Source organism: Erithacus rubecula (genome assembly GCF_903797595.1).
Source record: "Erithacus rubecula genome assembly, chromosome: 26".
NCBI lineage: Eukaryota > Metazoa > Chordata > Aves > Passeriformes > Muscicapidae > Erithacus > Erithacus rubecula.
Genome location: NC_136678.1, coordinates 5,361,000 through 5,381,409, shown reverse-complemented (window position 1 = coordinate 5,381,409; position 20,410 = coordinate 5,361,000). Strand labels below are relative to the sequence as shown.

The 20,410-nt window shown below is 52.9% G+C and overlaps 2 protein-coding genes across 6 annotated transcripts in view; one reads left to right on the top strand and one right to left on the bottom strand.

Annotated features, from left to right (window-relative positions):
• The window catches only part of RASSF5 (Ras association domain family member 5), a gene marked incomplete at its 5' end in the record, with an annotated part of 28,505 nt that extends 18,755 nt beyond the window's left edge, over positions 1-9,750 (top strand). For all 5 annotated transcript variants that reach the window (XM_079327482.1, XM_079327485.1, XM_079327483.1 and 2 more), the window contains 4 exons: positions 4,833-4,946; positions 5,762-6,059; positions 6,315-6,430; positions 7,001-9,750. In XM_079327482.1, the coding sequence (XP_079183608.1) occupies positions 4,833-4,946; positions 5,762-6,059; positions 6,315-6,430; positions 7,001-7,153 (681 nt within the window). In that variant the 3' untranslated portion in view covers positions 7,154-9,750. The remainder of the gene's footprint in view (positions 1-4,832; positions 4,947-5,761; positions 6,060-6,314; positions 6,431-7,000) is intronic.
• A 527-nt stretch (positions 9,751-10,277) lies between these two features.
• Positions 10,278-17,669, bottom strand: EIF2D (eukaryotic translation initiation factor 2D). Its single transcript, XM_079327296.1, has 15 exons — positions 17,526-17,669; positions 16,531-16,721; positions 16,218-16,301; positions 14,698-14,788; positions 14,039-14,146; positions 13,493-13,743; positions 13,280-13,397; positions 12,774-12,819; positions 12,550-12,653; positions 12,290-12,448; positions 12,089-12,178; positions 11,878-11,973; positions 11,552-11,672; positions 10,622-10,796; positions 10,278-10,535 (listed from the first exon to the last, which is right to left on the bottom strand). The coding sequence occupies exons 1-15, from the start codon at positions 17,579-17,581 to the stop codon at positions 10,465-10,467; spliced, it is 1,761 nt and encodes a 586-aa protein (XP_079183422.1). The 5' UTR covers positions 17,582-17,669; the 3' UTR covers positions 10,278-10,464.
• Positions 17,670-20,410: the final 2,741 nt, after the last annotated feature.

Genomic DNA, 20,410 nt, shown 5'->3' with positions numbered 1-20,410 from the left:
GGTGGCTATAGGGGTGTAGGGATGGTGGCTATAGGGGTGTAGGGATGGTGGCCATGGGGCTGCAGGGATGGTGGCCATGGGGCTGTAGGGATGGTGGCTATAGGGGTGCAGGGATGGTGGCCATGGGGCTGTAGGGATGGTGGCTATAGGGCTGCAGGGATGGTGGCTATAGGGGTGCAGGGATGGTGGCTATAGGGGTGCAGGGATGGTGGCCATGGGGCTGCAGGGATGGTGGCTATAGGGCTGCAGGGATGGTGGCTATAGGGGTGTAGGGATGGTGGCCATGGGGCTGTAGGGATGGTGGCTATAGGGCTGCAGGGATGGTGGCTATAGGGGTGCAGGGATGGTGGCCATGGGGCTGCAGGGATGGTGGCTATAGGGGTGCAGGGATGGTGGCCATGGGGCTGTAGGGATGGTGGCCATGGGGCTGCAGGGATGGTGGCTATAGGGGTGCAGGGATGGTGGCCATGGGGCTGTAGGGATGGTGGCCGTGGGGCTGCAGGGATGGTGGCTATAGGGGTGCAGGGATGGTGGCTATAGGGGTGTAGGGATGGTGGCCAGGGGCTGCAGGGATGGTGGCCATGGGGCTGCAGGGATGGTGGCTATAGGGGTGCAGGGATGGTGGCTATAGGGGTGCAGGGATGGTGGCTATAGGGGTGCAGGGATGGTGGCCATGGGGCTGCTGGTGAAGTCACAGTTCCAGAGCTCCTGGAGTGGGGCTATGCTGGAACAGCTCCTGGGTCCCACCTGGAGCTGTGATTCCCAAACCAGGGGCCTAGAATGATGCAGAGCTGATCCCTTGGCTGCTTTAAAAAGGTTTTTAAGTTGGGAGTTGACTGGAGAAGGTGAGAGGTGCAGGGAAGGTGCTCTTTGAATGTGGGGTGTGTCACTGCAGCCAGCACTGGGCTCTGGCACTGTCACAGGACTGGCACAGCCCTCACCTGCTGACTCTGGGCCGTGCCCACCTCTGGCCCTGCAGTGTTTTCAGCAGGTTTTCCTGGCAGTTCAGGCTTTTCCTGTGGTTTCCCTGCTGGTCACACATGAGGGTGGCACTGGGAACGTGCCCATTGCTCTGGCTGCCACCCCAATGTCCTGTGCCCATTCCTCTGGCTGCCACCCCAATGTCCTGTGCCCATTCCTCTGGATGCCACCCCAATGTCCTGTGCCCATTCCTCTGGCTGCCACCCCAATGTCTGTGCCCATTCCTCTGGCTGCCACCCTGATGTCCCAAGATGAGACACTGCCCAGCTGCTCCCCAAGGATATCTGAGCTGGCTCATCCCTGTTTTCCAGGCAGGCCCAGCAGGGTTGAGGTGCAGATCAGAGATGTGGTTTTGTTACCAGTTCGTTTCATCCTGTCACAGTACAACAGGAAATGTGGCAACGGTTTATGGTTAAAAGCTTCTGTTTTTCTTCCCTTAGTCAGAATTGCAGATTCTGCACCCGAAACTGCACAGCTGGGGGTTGGGGTTGATTTGTGAGGAGCAGGAGTGGCTGATCTGGTCATGCACTGCAGGAGGAGCAGCACTGCTCTTCCCAGGCTGTGCTGGTTTGGGTCTGGAAGCAGAAAAGCAGAATGTAGCTATTTTTGGGAGAATATTCAGCTGTGCAGGACTGATGGGTGGGTGCTCCCTGCTTGGGGGGCTCATGGTGTTGCCTGGCCTGAGCATCACTTGAGTGGCAGGAGGTGAAGGCTTGAGCCCTTGGATCCCCAGTGCCCTCATGGGGCTCCCCCATTCCCAAACAGCTCCTGGAGCTGGGCTGGCCCCACTCTGGATCCCTGGGGCTGCAGTTTGTCTTGAGTTTTGTCTGTGACACTCCCTGGCACTGTGCCTGTGGTGGGATAGATGCATGAAATCAATTATCAGAGTTTTTTTTCCCTGGATTGGGAGGGTGTGGCAGGGGCTGGGCAGGCTGCAGGTACCCCTGAGCTGCTCAGGGTGGGGAAGGCAGGACAGCACAGCTGGCTGTGGTTTGTGACAGTGAGCACTGAGGTGACATGGTGTGACACCAGTGCCGTGCTCCTGAGCCAGGCCCCTCCTGCTGGGAGTGGTTTGGGTTTCTTGGAAGCCAAAACCCTCCTCCCCTGCCTGTGCCTGCTGCCAGGCCCTGGGGCACTGCTCCGGGCCCCTGCTGTGCCTGTCCCTCCATGGACACCCAGCTGCTCCCTGGCTCTGAACTGCTGCCACAGCTGTGTCCCTCAGCTGGGACATCCCACCAGGGCAGGGACCTGGGGACAGACAGGCTGCAGGGACAGGGACAGAGACAGGGACAGGCACAGGGACATGGACAGGGACAGGGACATGGACAGGGACAGGGACAGGGACAGGGACAGGCACAGGGACAGGCACAGGGACATGGACAGGGACAGGGACATGGACAGGGACAGGGACAGGGACAGGGACAGGGACAGGCACAGGGACAGGCACAGGGACATGGACAGGGACAGGGACAGGCACATGGACAGGGACATGGACAGGGACAGGGACAGGGACAGGCACAGGGACAGGCACAGGGACAGGGACAGGCACATGGACATGGACAGGGACATGGACAGGGACAGGGACAGGCACAGGGATAGGGACAGGCACATGGACAGACCCAGGCACAGGGACAGGAACAGGCACAGGCACAGGGACGGGGACAGGCACAGCTGCTGGGTTTGCTTTGCCAAAAGCAAAACACACTTTGTGTGTGTCTGGAGGAGGGATGCAGGGATGGAGGAATGGATGATGGATGTATGCAGGAATGGATGCAGGGATGGATGCAGAGGTGGATGGATGGATGGATGCAGGGATGGATGGATGGATGGATGCAGGGATGGATGCAGAGATGGATGCAGAGGTGGATGGATGGATGGATGCAGAGATGGATGCAGAGATGGATGGATGGATGGATGGATGGATGGATGGATGGATGGATGGATGGATGGATGGATGGATGGATGGATGGATGGATGCAGAGATGGATGCAGGGATGGATGCAGGGTTGGATGGATGGATGGATGCAGGGAGGGATGCAGAGATGGATGCAGGGATGCAGGGAGGGATGATGGATGGATGGATGGATGGATGGATGGATGGATGGATGGATGGATGGATGCAGAGATAGATGCAGGGATGGAGGGAGGGATGCTCTCCGTGCTGGGCAGTGTTTGTGCCATGGGTGATGTTGTGGTGCCCTCAGCTCTGCAGCTGCCCCTCTCTGTGTGCAGGAGGGGACAGTCCCGGGGGTCCCTGCCCCCCTCCCTGTGCTTGGGGTGGGGGCAGCACAGCTGTGCCTGTCTCAGTGCTGTCACAGGAGGAAGTGCAGGGTTTCTGAGAGTTCATCTTCTGTTAACTTACAGGGAATTCAAATTCTCAACCCTCAGCATGATTTCTAAAGATGATTTTTAAGGACTCCCCTGCCAGCCCAGCATGTGTGTGTGGCCAAGACCTGGTACAGTGTGAGCCACAGGACTCTGACAGATTGGGAAGTTCTGATGAAGGGATATTTATGTGCAGGTCTCAAATAACCCAGGAAAGCTTTGCCTTTATTGCCATGGAATGGTTTGGGTTGGAAGGGACCTTAAAGCTCATCCAGTGTCACCCCTGCCATGGCAGGGACACCTCCCTCTGTCCCAGGCTGCTCCAGCCTGGCCCTGGACACTTCAGGGATCCAGGGGCAGCCCCAGCTGCTCTGGGCACCTGTGCCAGCCCTGCCCACCCTCCCAGGGAAGGATTTCTCCCCAATATCTCATCTAAATCTCCCCTCTGAGTTCAAAGCCATCTCCCTTGTCCTGTCACTCCTTGCTGTTGTCTCAAGCCCCTCTCCCTCTCCTGCAGTGCCTGAGCTGCACCCCAGTGTCACTGAGTCCCCTGGGTGCCTCGAGCTGTTCCCTGCTCTGAAACTGGGAAATCATGAATGGCCCCAGTGAATCCCCAGTCCCAGACTGCAGCTGCCTTGCCAGATTGCAGCCAGGGCTTCAGTTTGTCCTCTGCTTGATCCTCCTCCTGAAAGAAATACCAGGAGTAGCCTTGGGCAATACTGGCTGATGTTCAGCTTGCTGTGTCCTTGTCCTGTGTGCTCTGGGGCTGCCTGTGAGACAAGCTTTGCTCCCCAAGCTGCCTTTCCCCTCTTTTTTTTTTCCTTCTCAGATGTTATAATTTTCATTCTGAGCCTTCCCAGCCTTGATGGCACATCCCTTCACGCTTTCTGCTCCCTGCTAATGCCAGCTTCAGAGCAAGCCCACATCCAATCTGGGCAAAATGCATTCCCAGGCTGTCACCAGGGAAGGTGGAGAGCTCTGGGAAGGCAGCAGAGCTCGGAGATCCAGCCCACTGAGCATTGCCCAAGACTCACAGAGGCTGTTTGCTGCAGATGGAGCAGATAAAGCAGGCAGTGCTGTGCAGACCTGCCCTCCTGGCTGCAGGGGAGCTTTGGTCTGCATAAGTGACAATTTCTTCATGAAAGGGTGGCCAGGTGTTGGAACAGTCACCATCCCTGGAAATAGGATGGGATTTTTCTTCTTGTATTGCAGGAAGGATATAAATGCTCCCAGGTGCAGGTGGCTTTGCTTTGGAAATGGGTTTTAAAGGCTGCATTTTTTGCCCTGGTTTGTACTGGGATGTTTTCCTGCTCTGTGCCACCTTTTTTTGTGCTGCCCTCCACTGCCTGCCCTGGTGGCAGAGGTGGTTTGGGGTTGGGAGGTGGCATCCTGCACATTCTGGGACCATTCTCACCTGTGCCATCACTGTGCAGGATCTGTTCCTGCTTTCCCAGGATAACGTGGAGCTGAACAGATGGAGTGTTACCCAACACACAAAGCAGCTAAAGCCCCTCTTGTGATTGCAGAATGTGGCACAGACAGTAGAAGAAGAAAAACCCGAGCCTCCGACCGTCCAGGAGATCAAGCAGAAGATTGAAAAGTACAATGCAAAGGTCACCAACTGCCTGTTGATGAAACTGGTGCGTGCTGGGCTGGTTTCCCCTCACACACACAGACTGCTGCTGGTTTCTGTGGGCTCTGAACGGGGCCAGCCTGTGGGGAAGGTGTCACTGGGTTAGGGGTGGCTGCCAAGCTGCTTTTCCTCCTGCTTGGCTTCACTGGCAGCCCAGGTAACCCTTCCCTGCCTCCATCCCTTCCTGCTGGCACTGATCTCTGGCAAGGAGTTGCCAGGAAAGTCTTGTCCCAGATGGGTGAGCCCAAGTGGGGATGAGTCACTGCAGCAGGGCTGCAGTTCAGAAGCTGGTGGGGATGGATTTAGGAACACAAAACCTTTCTAGAGAGAGGTGCTCTGCCCTCACTCTGCCAGGCTTCCTGGGTGGACTGTGCAGAAGCAGGATTTTCTCCTGATTCCTGCAGTTTTGTGGAGCTGAGGGTGGGGTAAGAGACCTGTGGTGGGAGCAGCTGATATCCAGGGATGATCTGTTACACGGAGATGTGAGAATCCCTTAAATGGGGAATAAAACATAAGGAATAAGTTTGGGACATCCTGCCAAACCAGGGATTTTGAATCCATATGAAGTGCAACTACAAATTCCATGTAATGGAATTTCCATAACTGCCTGGTAGCAGGGCTGGTTTGAAATAAAACAAGATCCCACAGTCGAGAGGAAGGGATGAGTCATTCAGTGACTGTCCTGAAATTACTGGGTACTTTTAACATGATTAATGAGAAACACCGAAACTGCCAGAGCAGGGGCAGCTCCCAGCTTCTTGTGGTGGGAACAGGGTCTGGAAGAGCTGCCTGGAGCTGATGTGTGTGTGTGCTGTGCCCCAGAACGACGATGGCACCTACACTGGTTTCATCAAGGTGCACCTGAAGCTGCGGCGGCCGGTGACGGTGCCGGCCGGGATCCGGCCCCAGTCCATCTACGATGCCCTCAAGGACGTGAACCTGGCAGAGATGACAGACAAGAGAACCTCCTTCTACCTGCCCCTGGATGCCATCAAGCAGCTGCACATCAGCAGCACCACCACGGTGAGCGAGGTGATCCAGGGGCTCCTGAAGAAGTTCATGGTGGTGGATAACCCCCAGAAGTTTGCGCTGTTCAAGGAGATGAGGAAAGATGGGCAAGGTGAGTTCAGGGCCTGGCACCTGCCTGCTCTCCCTGGGGTGGTGAGTTTGGCTTCTCTTTGGACTCACTGGGGTGTCAGGAGGTGATGCTGCTCAGGTTAACAGGGAATTGTTTTCAGAAGGGGCTGAGACCTTACAGGATCCTTGTGAATCTGTGATAGAGCCCTGTGATCCTGAGCATCCTTTCCATGCTGCAGCTGAGCTTCCCCTGCCCTGGCAGCCCTGATCTCACTGGGGGTGTCTGCTGTCCTTGCAGTGCTTTTCCAGAAGCTCCCCCTGACCGAGTACCCCCTGTACCTGCGGCTGCTGGCAGGGCCTGACACCGACGTGCTGAGCTTTGTGCTGAAGGAAAACGAAACGGGGGAAGTCGAGGTACGTGGGTGACTTTTCCTTGCTTCTCACACTAATGTGGAGAACTGCTTCCCTCTGACAGGGCTGCTTGGTATTTTACTGCTCCTAAGTGATCTGTTTTTTTTTTTTTTAAACAATTCAAAATTGAGCTGGGAAAATGCTGAGGCCACTTCTGATGGGCACTCCATAATCTGTTGGTGGAACCCAGCAGTGCCGCCCCAGGGTTAATCCTCACTAATTAGATTAGCTGAGCACTGTTATAAGTAATCCACTAATTTAAGTAAAAGCCGGGGATAGTCAGGCAATAAATCGCAGTAAGTTTTTGGTTGAAATCTTGCTCCCCACCACAGTAAAACAAATGCTGGGAGCTGCTGCATCCTGCAGGGCTCTTCTTCCTGTGCTGTGGGAGAACTGGGGTATGGTCCTTCATGCTATAGCCCCTTATCCCATCTCTATCACAGCATGAGGTTAAAATCCCTGAGATCAGACACATTGCAATGTATTTTATTGCTCCTCCTCACAGATGCAGAGGTAAGAACCCACAAAGCCCACCAGGTGTGTGCTCACTTTGCCTCTGTGCTGCTTTTGCAGTGGGACGCGTTCTCCATCCCAGAGCTGCAGAACTTCCTGATGATCCTGGACAAAGAGGAGAAGGAGAAAATCCAGCAAGTGCACAGGAAATATGAGAGGTTCAAACAGAGACTGCAACAGACCCTGAAAGAAGCCAGAGGCAAGCCTGGATAACCTTCAGGAGGCACTGGGCATCAGACTAAGCTAGAGACTTTTTAAATGAAAAGACTTCTCAGGACACCTTAGTAGTCATTCTCCCTCTTCAACCTTCCATAAGGACTGGCTCCCAGCACCCCTAAAGCAATCCTATTGCATTTTCTGCTTCTGAAACCTCTTCTCCCAGCACCAGAGCCAGTCCAAGCCTGTTTTTGAACCAGCTTCAAGGAAGCAGACACAGCTGCTGGTTGGCTCTGCACCCGCTGCAGAGGCTGCGTGGAAAATCCTCGGTGTGACACCCAACAGGACCCACCTGCTGGCTGGAGTTTGGAGCAGCTCCTGCTGCTCCTGCTGTCCCAGTGAGCTGCTTGTTCCTGTTGGGAGGTGCTGGGCCCACGGTGCCCTGGTGGCCCAGTTCTGGTTTCGTAAGGAGGGCAGGGGAAGCAGCAGGACAAGGGGAGGAGGTTTGCACCAAACCACGTGGGTGTTGCAGCTCTGAGCAAGCCCTGGGCTTGTTGAGGGCTCAGGCAAATGCCAGGTTATGACACCAAGGCAGCTGCAACACCCCAACAGTCTGTTAGTAAATATTGCTGCAGCTTGGTGATAGTAATTCCCAGGAAAAGCATTCCTTTTGATTCTGTTTGACTTCTGATTTTGAAAAGAGCTGAATTACAGTAACTGCCCCTGATGCTTAGCTAAGTTAGCCATTGTTTCACCAGTTCTCTACTCTGTAGGAATTGGTACTTAATGTTTCCAGAAATTCTGTTTGAGAAGTATAAAGGTGATGGTTGGGGCACAGGCTGGGGGTTCAGTGTGGAGGGTTTAGCAATACATGTCCATCAGAGGAGCCCAGGAAAGCTCCAAAACCCCTTCACAAATCAGATTTGGAGCTGAGAAGGTGCCTGGCCCCGAGGGAGAGGAGCCCCATCCTGGGCTGGGTGTGGAGGTGGCACCAAGTAAGGGAATTACAGTCCTTGGATGCTTTCTGCTCACCTCCCCTGTGCTTCCAGCCCTGCTGTCCCTGTCACACCCTCCCTGTGCCCTGTTCTCACTCCCCCTCTCAACTGGTGCTGTTCCCAGGATTTGCTGTCTCTGGGAGTCAGGAGAGGACAGCAAGTCCCTCTCTGCCTGTCTCAGGGCTGCCACCAGCCGAGCATCCCTCAGCAAACCCTGGAGCTGCAGGCTCAGTCCCTGGTGCTGAGGAATCGCTGCAGGGCTGGGAAAGCTCCAGGGATTCCCGGGGAGAGGATGAGCCCGTGTTTACCCTCAGTGCTTGGTCCCAGGCACTCTGCACACAGCCAGGGCCAGCCCTCCCTCTGCTCACACCCAGGGGATGTCACAGCCGGGCTGGGATGGAGCAGGGACAGGGGTTGTGAGCTCATGAACAGCCCTTGGAGCTCCCTGTCACCCCACCTGTGCCCAGGGCGAGGGGAGCCAGCAGGTTTGGGGACGGGGAGGACTCTCAAATTTACCTCAGTGCCTTTTTTTTTCCCTTAAGTGTGAAAACTTTGCATTTGGGCTAAGGAGGAAGCTGTGCAGAGCCCTTGTCCCTCCTGTCCCACAGCAGGGGTGTGACAAACCCCTTGTGTCCAGGCAGGGATGAGGAACTGGTTTGTTTCTTGCTGGAAGGTGACTGCTTGGGGTGTTAGTTTTTTTTTCCAGATTTGAAGCGTGTTTGTTTCTAAACCTTATGAGAGGAACTGCATCACTTGGAGGCCTGGGCTGGTGTGAAAAGCACTTTGTGGCAGGCTCAGCTGCAGCTCCTGCTGTGCCAGCAGAGGGTTTGGTGCAGAGGAGCCTCCAGCTGTACTGTTCTCTACACCAACAACCTTTACCAAGGGCTGGCAGCCTCAGGGCAGACTTAGCACTTCACTCCTCACTTGTGGAGTCCTTTCAATGCCGTTTATCTGGTGCTTTGAGCCTTGGCAGCACCCTATAAATACTTCAGTTCCACCGTGGGGAAGAACGCTGTAAAAACTGCCAGTGGCTCTCAGAGGGAAGAGCCACGCGCTTGGCTTGAAATCCCTTTTCTTTCTGGCTAAAAGTTGTGCAGGTTTCCTTTTTTTATGATGATGATTTTTGGTGAGTTTTGGTGTCCCCTGTCCCTTGCTGGCCCAGCATGTCCTGGACAGTTTGCAGAAGGCATGGCTTGGTATGCAATCACTGTGGGTGCTGCTGAAACCCTCCTGCCACCAGCAGGGCAAGCTCGTTTATTTCTGATTTTCAATTTCAGGGGCATTTGGAGAGTTGGTGGGTGCTGAAACTCAGATTCTCATGGGTCAGCTGAGCTGGTTTTAGAAGTATTTGCCCCTTCTTTAATCCTGTTGGCAGTGCCTTTGGTTAGCAATTGTCTTGCCTAGGTCGTGTGAGTTTATTTTCCATGGCTACTGTAAAACCTGTAAAATAATGTGTACAGGATGGAATAGTAGAGCTTCTATGGCAAAGTGAAATGCATTTTTGCAATGCTGTAATTTATTTTTACTACTCCCTAGTGATTCTATGGCATTTTTACAAAATGTCTCACTCTCAGCTTTTTTTGAAGGTTCTGGAACTATTTGTTCACATGCAGACAGTGTAAGAGACAATGATAATAAAACTGTCAGAAATTAAAGAAATCTCTTGGACTTCTTTTTCTGGTCTCCTCCTATGGAACTTCAATGGATTAAGTTCAAAGGGAAATACAGGAATCCTTCCTAGAAGTGAATTTAAATTTCCTAAAGAACATCCACCCCTGTAAGAGCTGACTGAAGTGTTCCATTAATTTTTTACCTGGGGCTGACAGAACTTCTACCTGTGATAAATTACAGCTCATGTCATACATTAAAATGTATTTTTATATAGAAAAAGAATATAAACTACAGAAATCCAGCAAATACAGTTCATTCTCAGTGCTGAAATATCTGGAAATGTTTAAAAGGATAAAATCTAAACCAGAATGGGTTTTACTCAATGGCAGAACACACTGCACTGTGCCAGGATTGTGTTGGAATGTTTTTTTCTCACATTTCAGTGGAGGTTTATTCCCCATCCTTGATCAAAGATGCAAAACAAGAATATTAAACCACCCAAAACCCACTGCAGCATCCAATGCTTCACTACCAATTTCCAAGAGAAAAACCACAAAAGGATTAACACCAAAGGATTTATTCAGATTTTATTTTTATATGAAAAAATGAACACCTGGAGCAATATTATCATTTGGACAAATTGCAGACCTTGTAAACACCCAGGTCTCATTCTGGAATGAGCAGGGCCTGTACCTGATCCTTGATTTGCTGGCAGCAAACATTGCCATCAACAGAACTGAGCAATCCCTGCAGCTTTGCCTCCTACTTCTTGTGGCTGAGCTTTGGAGCTTTCTCCAGCCCCTGGATGTATTTCCGAGGTAGCTGATATTCTTCTGCAACACAAGCAACAGCTCACTTCAGCTGAGGAACAGTTCAAGAAATGAAAATCACAGTTTTGCTGCAACCAGAATCTTCTTACCCAGCAGCATCTTGGCCAGATGGTGGATTTGGTTGCCTTGGATCTGGACCTGGACTCTGTCCTTTGCTCCTGGTGCTGGGCTGATGGTGGCACTGGCTTGGACCTTCTGTTGGAGGGTGTTGGCCACACACTGAGGGTCCAGACCATACAGCTCAAGGTTCTTGATAATTGTCACCTGTGGGATTAAGAATGATTGGAAACATCACCTGCTGAAGGCTTAAAAATAAATAGAATATCACTGGTGACCTGTTAATTATGATTGGAAACATCACTGCTCACAGTTTACTATGGATTGGAGACATCACTGCTACAAAATTTAATAATGATTGGAAATATCACTGCTGAGGGGTTAATAATGATTGGAAACATCACTGCTAAAGGGTTAATAATGATTGGAAATATCACTGCTGAGGGGTTAATAATGATTGGAAATATCATTGCTAAAGGGTTAATAATGACTGGAAATATCATTGCTGAGGGGTTAATAATGATTGGAAACATCACTGCTAAAGGGTTAATAATGATTGGAAATATCACTGCTGAGGGGTTAATAATGACTGGAAACATCACTGCTAAGGGGTTAATAATGACTGGAAATATCACTGCTGAAGGGGTTAATAATGATTGGAAATATCACTGCTAAAGGGTTAATAATGATTGGAAATATCGCTGCTGAGTGGTTAATAATGATTGGAAATATCATTGCTGAGGGGTTAATAATGATTGCAAATGTTACTATAGGGTTAATAATGATTGGAAACATCACTGCCAGGTTGATAAGCATTGGAAACATCACTGCTAAGATTTAAAAATGATTGGAAATGCAAGGATTGGAAATGTCAGTGCTGAGGTTTAATGATCACTGCCAAAGCTGCCCTCAGGATCTGGCATCTCATCTGCTCATCCCCCCATTTAATTCTCTTTTTTCACCTTCTTGTTGGATGATCTCTGTGCTATGCTGATGTCAATGGGCTCAATGTTTCCTTTCCTCACCACAGGCTCTTGTCCAGAAAACGTCACCTGGTGTAAGGGCTGCAGTCGTTCAAGGCACCTGGACATAAAATAACCTGTGTGACTCAGGGGAGGGCTGGTGACAACAAGCACTGCTCAAAAGGCTGTTCCATGAAGGGGTGAGATCTCCTCTTGCTCCCATTTATCTCCAGGAAATTACAGCTCAGGCAGCTCCCAGCACGGGGCTGGAGCTGCAGGCAATAAATCTGTGCAGTTCTGGGAAGGGATGTTGAGAGAAGCTTCACCTGCTCAAGAGTTCATCCCATTTGAGGTGGGAGATCTCATCCTGCTCTGATTTATCCAACAGGCAGTCACACAGAATGGCATTCACCTTTACAAAGCTGCAAAACAAAAGCACACAGAAGGAGCAAACCAGGTCACTGTTTGTTGTTTTTTTTTCTCTAATTTCAGCCTCTCCTGTGAAAGCAGGGGAGTGAAACTTCCACCTGTACTCACTTTTTGTTTGTTTCATCAACCAGCTCGTTACTCTTCACATAGTTAATGATGGTATTTCTCACCTCACTGCTTGAGAGGATGCTGCCTTTTCTGAAGACAAAGAGAATTTTTAACTCAAGTATTTGGGTGTTGGGTTCTGGCACTAAGAGAGAAACAGAACTGTACTTTTATTGGTGTCAATATATTTTTTTTTGTGCTTACCTGTGTCCAGACTCCTGAAAGAGTGGGATCATTTTTGTGGAGACCCCATAGAGTGGAATGATTTCAGGAGCATGGTACACTTGCTCTCTGTCTTCACTTTTGCTGTCTTGGGCAGCAGAGGCTGAGGAAAATCCTTCAGGCACTGCAAATGCTTTAATACTGCCACAAGAATTGTTTGGTGTGAGTAAAAGGGAAGCAGCAGATTGCACTCCCTTCTTTCAGAGACTCCCAGCTCTTTTAAAAACTGATATTCTACATACTCTGGGTGTTTCCAGTCCACATCCACGATGCTCTCCACACCTTTGCTCAGCTCCTTCACCTGTAAGATCCTCTGGTGCTGCTTGCATTGCAGGAATTTAGAGAACTGAAGCAAGCAGAAATGTGCAGTCAAGGATTTTAAACTCCTGCTCTTGTGTTCTAAATTTTTTTTTTCTTATTAAAATTGATTCAATCAGAACCACCCAAACCAACAGAAAAATCTCACCTTCTTATAGCTGGATTTCTTTATGTCCAGTTGTTTTCCAGCAGGGCTATAAATGGATTTTTTAAAAGTTCTTTAGTTGTAAGTTACCCTTCATTTTTTTCTTAATCTAGAAGTTTCTTAACAGTGGGAATACAAATCACACAGAGAAAGAATTACTCCAAAGCTGATAAACAGAATGTGATGAGTGAAATTAGTGCTGATGTTCTTGTGGGCAGGCAAGCAGCCACTGAGGGGATTAAACCATGGTGAAACCAATGTCAGCCAAGTCAGGTTGGTCCCAAAGTGCAAATCCAGGTCTGGACAATCCTTACATCCAAGTTTAATTTTATATATTTAATATGAGGATTGTATTTGATCAAAGTATGTGATGGCAGAAGTGAGTTTAACTTAAGAACTGGATTTCACTTTTCACTCAAAGCCTTTTTCCTAAATATCCCACACAATCTCCACGTTTTAAAGACCAAATCCCAGCATGCAAATCCCAATTCCATCTCCTTCCCACGTACCAGCAGGAGACCATGTGGCTGCCCAGAAATGTGCTGGTGAGCAGAGGGAGATCTGACTTCTTTACTTTGCATTTTAAGGCATGGAAAAAGCACTGATGAAACAGTGCATCCATTTGCTCTGCAGGAGAGAAAAGGACAGGTGGGCAGTGAGTTCTGTGGGTTTCACCAAACCCAAGGTGCAGATGGGTTGGTTTCACTGGGATCCCCAAATACCTTGTGGGGTCCTGCTGTCCTCAGGTTGCTCCTCCAGGCTGCCACCCTCAGCTCTGTCCTCAGGCAGCTCCTCCTTCCCCAGCTCTGCACAAGTGTCTCTGTCCTTCAGGCTCAAATCCCTGATGTCCATGAGCTGCTGGGGCTCAGGGCAGCAGCTGCTGCCAGGCTCCTTCCCCTGCAGCTCCTCATCTCCAGCACAATCTGTTCCCAAGGGAGCTAAGGTAGGAGGAGAAGATTTGTCACCATATTCCCTACAAAAGGAAGAAAAAGCAGAGCACAGCTTTCCTTTTGCTGCTTTGAACCACGGGACAGTGAACAGATGTTATTCTGAATAAAGTCACTGGCACCTGCATGGATCTTTCTCTGCAATCTCTGAACTGTAAAATTTAATTCATTTACATAAATTCTAAGTAAAGGTCCTATCTAAGCTGCACCCAAATAATTCAGTAAGTTGACCTGACAGGTCAGTTTTAGTGGGGCACAGATTTGGGTTCCATGAACACAAGACCTGTTGCACTTGTTGCCCAAGGCCTGGCAGGTACCCACCAGAGGTGATCCAGGTGAGTGTGCAGCACAGCAAAGCCCTTCCCTTTCATTCCTGCAGCCAGCATCTCCTCTGTGGACATGGTGGCAACTCCAACTGCCACAGGAGCTCTGGGAAAAGAAGGGGATGTTGGAGCAGGGAACACAAATATGCTGTGCTGTTGTGAGATTGAATTTTTTTTTACAATGTCCTTGTTCTTTACAAGCATCTACAGATTTCCTGGTTATCCTTCTGGTATGTGAGGTTTCCCAAAGAATCCTGAGGATAAATGCAGCCTGGATGAAGTGAAGGCTGTGCAGTGACATTCTTGCTTTTAATAAATTACCAGAAGTACATGCACTGCCAGAAGAGATGAGCAGAGAGAGAAAAGCAATGGCTTCAGCACTCCCTCATTCAGAATTTCCACACAGACACAGAGAAAATCCTGCACAATACAATCTTTTAAAACACTGGTCCAAATGAACCAATTTACAAAACTTCCCACCTCAGCTCAAAGATATGCTAACCCTAAAATTAAGATTTTTTTTTCCTGCCGTATTTTCCACCGCTGAGGTTCCCAGCGCATCAAACACACGCCAACACTTCTGCTTTGATTTCCTCCAAACCTTTCACTTCATTTTTTAGTTTTTGGCCAGGCTCTGGGCTGGAGAACGCCCCGTACCTGTTTCCCAGCAGGGTGACAGCACAGAGCGTGCCCCGTTGCACTTGAGCGAGGCCAGAGGGTGGCACCACAACTCCCGGCAGCATCAGGTCTGCGGGAAGAACGAAGCGCATCCATTTCTCAATGAAACGCTCAGGCAGCGCCTCCTCCGCCCCCTCCCTCCCGTTACTCAGCAAAACCACGAGCTGAGCACACGCCAGGGACTGCAAAATCTCGATTTCTCCTCCTAAGGCAGCGCTTTTCCCCCGTGGAGTGCGGGATCCAATCCATAAAGGGGCAGGGCACATCCCAGACACTGCAGAGGACTGAGCTGTTCCACGGCTTGGTTGTACAGGAATCTCACTCACATTTTTAACGTAGAGGTTGAAAAAGGCAAGATTCTTCTCCCTGTTCATTGTCACGACTATATTTATCAATATATAAACTGCCACCAGAGCCCCACGTGGCTGGGGACAGAAATCCCATCAAGGCCTTAAGGTGAGCATTAAATGATGTAAATTACCAGGGCAGACAGCAGGGATTTGAATTAATGGGAGAGATATCCCAAAACTGCTGCTTTTAGGAACTGAATCTCCATGTGCAGCACTGGCAGCCTGTGCCTTTCCCTCCTGAGCAGGGGCTCTGCCTCTCCCCTGCCTTTGTGGCCACAGCTCCTTATCTTTGCATCCTGGTTGCCAGGGGAGATGAATGACCCTCAGGCCTCTTTCATCAATGTCCTTCCCCATTAGCAAGTCTTTTTCCCCAGAAACTGGGTCATTTCCAGTCAGCAGCAAGGCTGTGATGTCTGTCACAGCTACACACCCCAGCAATTCATTGTCCCCAAAAGCAAACAAAGCAGGGAGAGTCCCACTTCACACCTGTGTCAAAAACACATCCCTTCCTCTGTGAGCACTTCCAGGTAGAGGGCAAGGCTGCAATTTAATCTTTTTCTGCTTGAGCAGTTCAGCAATTTAAAGTTTATAATGAGCTGAGTCTGAGCTGCATCCAAAGCAGCTTCCAGCAAACAGACTCCTTTGCTGTTAGTCTGGATCCACAATGAGGTGGCAGAGCCAGTAACCCAGGAATTCAGCTCCAACCTCACCTGCACAATCCACAGCCTGGCAGACACTGAGTGCACTGTAGCTTCCAAAATAAATCCCCTTTTTATCCACAGAATGAGCTTGTTCACCTGGGCACTGACAGGAAACAGGGTGGCAGCAAAGGAACTTTCAGAAGGGACAGAGCAATGGCAGGGGCAGCTCTGTGTCCCAGTTCAGGGCTGCTCATCACCCTGAGAAGGGATTTCCAAACCTGAGCCTCCCACATGGAGCAGTCACTGCATTTAAACAGCTCCACCGACTTTCTTCCATCCACAAACTCTTTTTACAGCTGATTTGTTTCCTTCTTAGGACACCACCACGAATTATTTTTGAGTCATTCCTTCTACTTGTTACAGGTACATTTTTGCCACTGTGAAGAAAAGACCTAAAAAGCCCTGAGGCAACTCCTTTTAGCAGTGCAAAAGGACAAAGTTCTCTTACCTGCTCCTCCTGCAAGTTTCTGTAGCACTTGGGGCCATGTTGCAAAGGCAGGGAGAAGGTCTGGGTACACCCACAGAGTGTACACTGTCGCAAAACAGAAGTAAAGTTAAAAATACATCATTAAGAACACTTCTAGCTGTTGTTTCTTTTCATCTTTAAGACTAAACTCTTCTTGGATAATCACAGATTAAACTGAGCTGGATAATAAAACACTTAGCTGGATAATAAAGAAATGTGCAATCAAAACAGCACCACAATCATTAACTGGGAAGGTAAGCAAAGAGAGAGGATTACTCCAGCCCCTTCCCCCTACCTGTTGGATACAGAACTTTCTCAACTTCAAACAGAATTGGGTTCCTGTGGTTCATGTAAACAGTGATGGCCTCCCCTTTGTGAGAGTGGATTTTGATGACATTGAGCTCCTCCTTGTTTGGAACCAACTCAGCCAGTTGTTCAGTGCTCAGGGTGGGAAAAGCTGCTGCCACCTCATTTCGCAGCTTCCTCCTGCAATGACACGACCCCAAATATCTCACAAAGCTGTCTGGGCCTTCCCCCAAACTAATTCCCACATCTGCTCTTACTGTTTTGTAGGCTGTTCCTGAAATTCCCACCTTTTCACAGGAGACAGCATCTGTGCCTGGGTTTACAAATGATGTAAGAACATCAGGAAAAGGCTGGATGTACTTACCCTGCTCCTATCTTCCTTAAACATCTGCTTTCAGTTCTGTTGCTGCCTGTGCCTCTGTTTTGTGCTGTGATTTCAAGCTGGGAGTGCCACGCTGGCTCTGCCCAGCCAGATTTCCCTGTTCCCCAGTTTTAATTGAAGTTTAAGCCCCAGTGACCAGCACAGGGGGTTGTGGTCATTCACAGCAGTGCCCAGTGAACCTGAACAATCAGGTCAGCCCAGCATCACTGCTCAGGCACATAAAGAATGAGAGAATTACAGATGGTTCGGGTTCAAAAATTTCCCCTACCCTGTCACTCCATGTCCTTATCCAAAACCCCTCTTCAGCTCACTTACAGCCCCGTTAGGCACTGAACGCTGCTATAAATAAGCACATGAGGCTCATCCAAGGCCTCGGCATTACATTTCAATTAAACCTGGATTAATTACGGCAGCATCTTCCAGGGAAACGCACATTCCGTGCTCGGGCCGGGAGCGTATCGAAGGAGGGGGTGAAAGCAGCTGCAGGCGGGGGCATCGCCGCCCGCGCCCCCGGGGCCGAGCCCGCGCGTCCCCCGGCCCGGCGGGTCCCGGCGGGTCCCCGGGGATCGCTGCGGGTCCCGGCGGGTCCCGGCGGCACTCACCGGTCCGAGCCCTTGATGTTGGTGTTGGCCCTCACGCGGAACGCCCTGGCGAACATGGCGGGCCCGCGCCTTCCCCTCAGCCCGCGGCGGCCGCCATGGCGCCGTCCGCGCCCATAATCCGTCCGGCTGGAAACGGCGCCCGGCCGCGCCGAGCCCCGCGACCCCCGGCCCGCCGCCCTCAGGGCTCCCGGTGCCCCTCGCCCGGTTGGAGACCCCCAGCCCGGCTCTTGAGGGGGTCCCAGTGCCCCTCGCCCGGTTGGGGACCCCCAGCCCCGATCCTTGAGGGGCTCCCGGTGCCCCTCGCCCGGTTGGGGACCCCCAGCCCGCCTCCCTGAGGGGCTCCCGGTGCCCCTCGCCCGGTTGGAGACCCCCAGCCCCGATCCTTGAGGGGCTCCCGGTGCTCCTCGCTCGTTAGGGACCCCCAGCCCGGCTGCCTGAGGGGCTCCCGGTGCCCCTCGCCCGGTTGGGGACCCCCAGCCCGGCTCTTGAGGGGGTCCCGGTGCCCCTCGCCCGGTTGGAGACCCCCAGCCCGGCTCTTGAGGGGGTCCCGGTGCCCCTCGCCCGGTTGGGGACCCCCAGCCCGGCTCTTGAGGGGGTCCCGGTGCCCCTCGCCCGGTTGGAGACCCCCAGCCCGGATCCCTGAGGGGCTCCCGGTGCCCGTTGCTCGGTTGGGGACCCCCAGCCCGGATCCCTGAGGGGGTCCCGGTGCCCCTCGCTCGTTAGGGACCCCCAGCCCGGCTCTTGAGGGGGTCCCGGTGCCCCTCGCCCGGTTGGGGACCCCCAGCCCGGCTCCCTAAAGGGATCTCCATCCCCCAGCTCCTTGAGGGGTTCCCGTTCTCCCCACCCGGGTCTGGCCCCCACCCCGGGCTCCTCCACACGAGGGGTTCTCAGAAAAGTGATGTTTCTTTTGTGTTTAAACTTCTGGGTTTTCTGGTTGACGTGCCCTGGCAGCTGGGCATTCTTGCTGGGATTTATACATTTGTTTGAATGTGCCTGATCGATTTCTAGCTGCAGGTTGAGGAGTGTGGAATGGGTAGGAGTGCTACAGGAGTATTGTAGTAATTGAAGCCTTCCCAGGATCACAGAATTATTGAGATTGGAAAATCCCTCCAGGATCATCGAGTCCAGTCTGTGCCCGATGCCCACCTTGTCCCCAGCCCAGAGCACTGAGTGCCACATCCATCCTTCCTCGGACACCCCCAGGGACGGGCACTCCAAACCTCCCTGGGCATTCCAAGGCTTGACCGCCCTTCCCACGGAGAAATTCCTGCAGGTGTCCAACCTGAGCCTCCCCCAGCACAGTTCCCTCTCGTCCTGTCCCTGTTCCCTGAGACAAGATCCCAAATTCGCCTCGACTGCCCCCTCCTGTAAAGGAGTTTTGCAGAGGCAGAAAGCCACAGGCACCACTTGATTTTTACTTTTTTATTAATTTCATGATGGGAATAAATACACCTCCTACATCCCTCATGTTCCGAAACGCCACCGATGCCTCCAGCTGTGTAACTCCCCCGTGAGCCAGATGAAATCCTTGGCTGCTCGTGGAGAGCTGAACGCTGTCCTGGACTTTTTACTCCAAATCAATTCCCTGCAGAGGGGCTGGCAGGGCCGGGCAGCCAGTTTGGCTGAGGGGAGAAGCAAAGCGAGAGCCGGAGCTCCATAACCCGGGTGCGATCCCGACCCACGGGGCGAATTTGGCTGAGGGGAGCAGCCCCGGGGAGCTCCGCAGTCCCGGGGGCGATCCCGACCCGTTTGGCTGAGAGGAGCAGCGGGGAGAGCACTGGAGTGCTGGTCTCGACCCACGGGGCGAATTTGGCTCAGGGGAGCAGCGGGGCAACCCCGTCCCACGAGGCGAGTTTGGCTGAGGGGAAGCACCGCACCGAGCACGGCGCTCCATAACCCCGGGTGCGATCCCGTCCCACGGGGCGAGTTTGCCTGAAGGAAGCCCCGCACCGAGCACGGGAGCCCCGCAGCCGCGGGGGCGATCCCGACCCGTGGGTTCGGTTTGGCTGCGAGGAGCAGCGGGGCGATCCTGTCCCACAGGACGAGCTTCCCCCAGGGAAGCCCCGCTCCGAGCGCCCATCCCCGGGTGCAATCCTTCCCCACTCCCCGAGGGAAGCCCCGCTCCGAGCGCCCATCCCCGGGTGCAATCCCTCCCCACTCCCCGAGGGAAGCCCCGCTCCGAGCGCCCATCCCCGGGTGCAATCCTTCCCCACTCCCCGAGGGAAGCCCCGCTCCGAGCGCCCATCCCCGGGTGCAATCCTTCCCCACAGGACGAGCTTCCCCCAGGCAAGCCCCGCTCCGAGCGCCCATCCCCGGGTGCAATCGCTCCCCACTCCCCGAGGGAAGCCCCGCTCCGAGCGCCCATCCCCGGGTGCAATCCTTCCCCACTCCCCGAGGGAAGCCCCGCTCCGAACGCTCATCCCCGGGTGCAATCCCTCCCCACTCCCCCAGGGAAGCCCCGCTCCGAGCGCCCATCCCCGGGTGCAATCCCGTCCCACAGGACAAGTCTCCCCGAGGGAAGCCCCGCTCCGAGCGCCCATCCCCGGGTGCAATCCCTCCCCACTCCCCCAGGGAAGCCCCGCTCCGAGCGCCCATCCCCGGGTGCAATCCTTCCCCACAGGACGAGTCTCCCCGAGGGAAGCCCCGCTCCGAGCGCCCATCCCCGGGTGCAATCCCTCCCCACTCCCCCAGGGAAGCCCCGCTCCGAGCGCCCATCCCCGGGTGCAATCGCTCCCCACTCCCCGAGGGAAGCCCCGCTCCGAGCGCCCATCCCCGGGTGCAATCGCTCCCCACTCCCCGAGGGAAGCCCCGCTCCGAGCGCCCATCCCCGCGCCCAGCCCGCCCCGGCAGCGCTGCGCAGGCGCGGGCGGGCGGGCGGCGGGCGG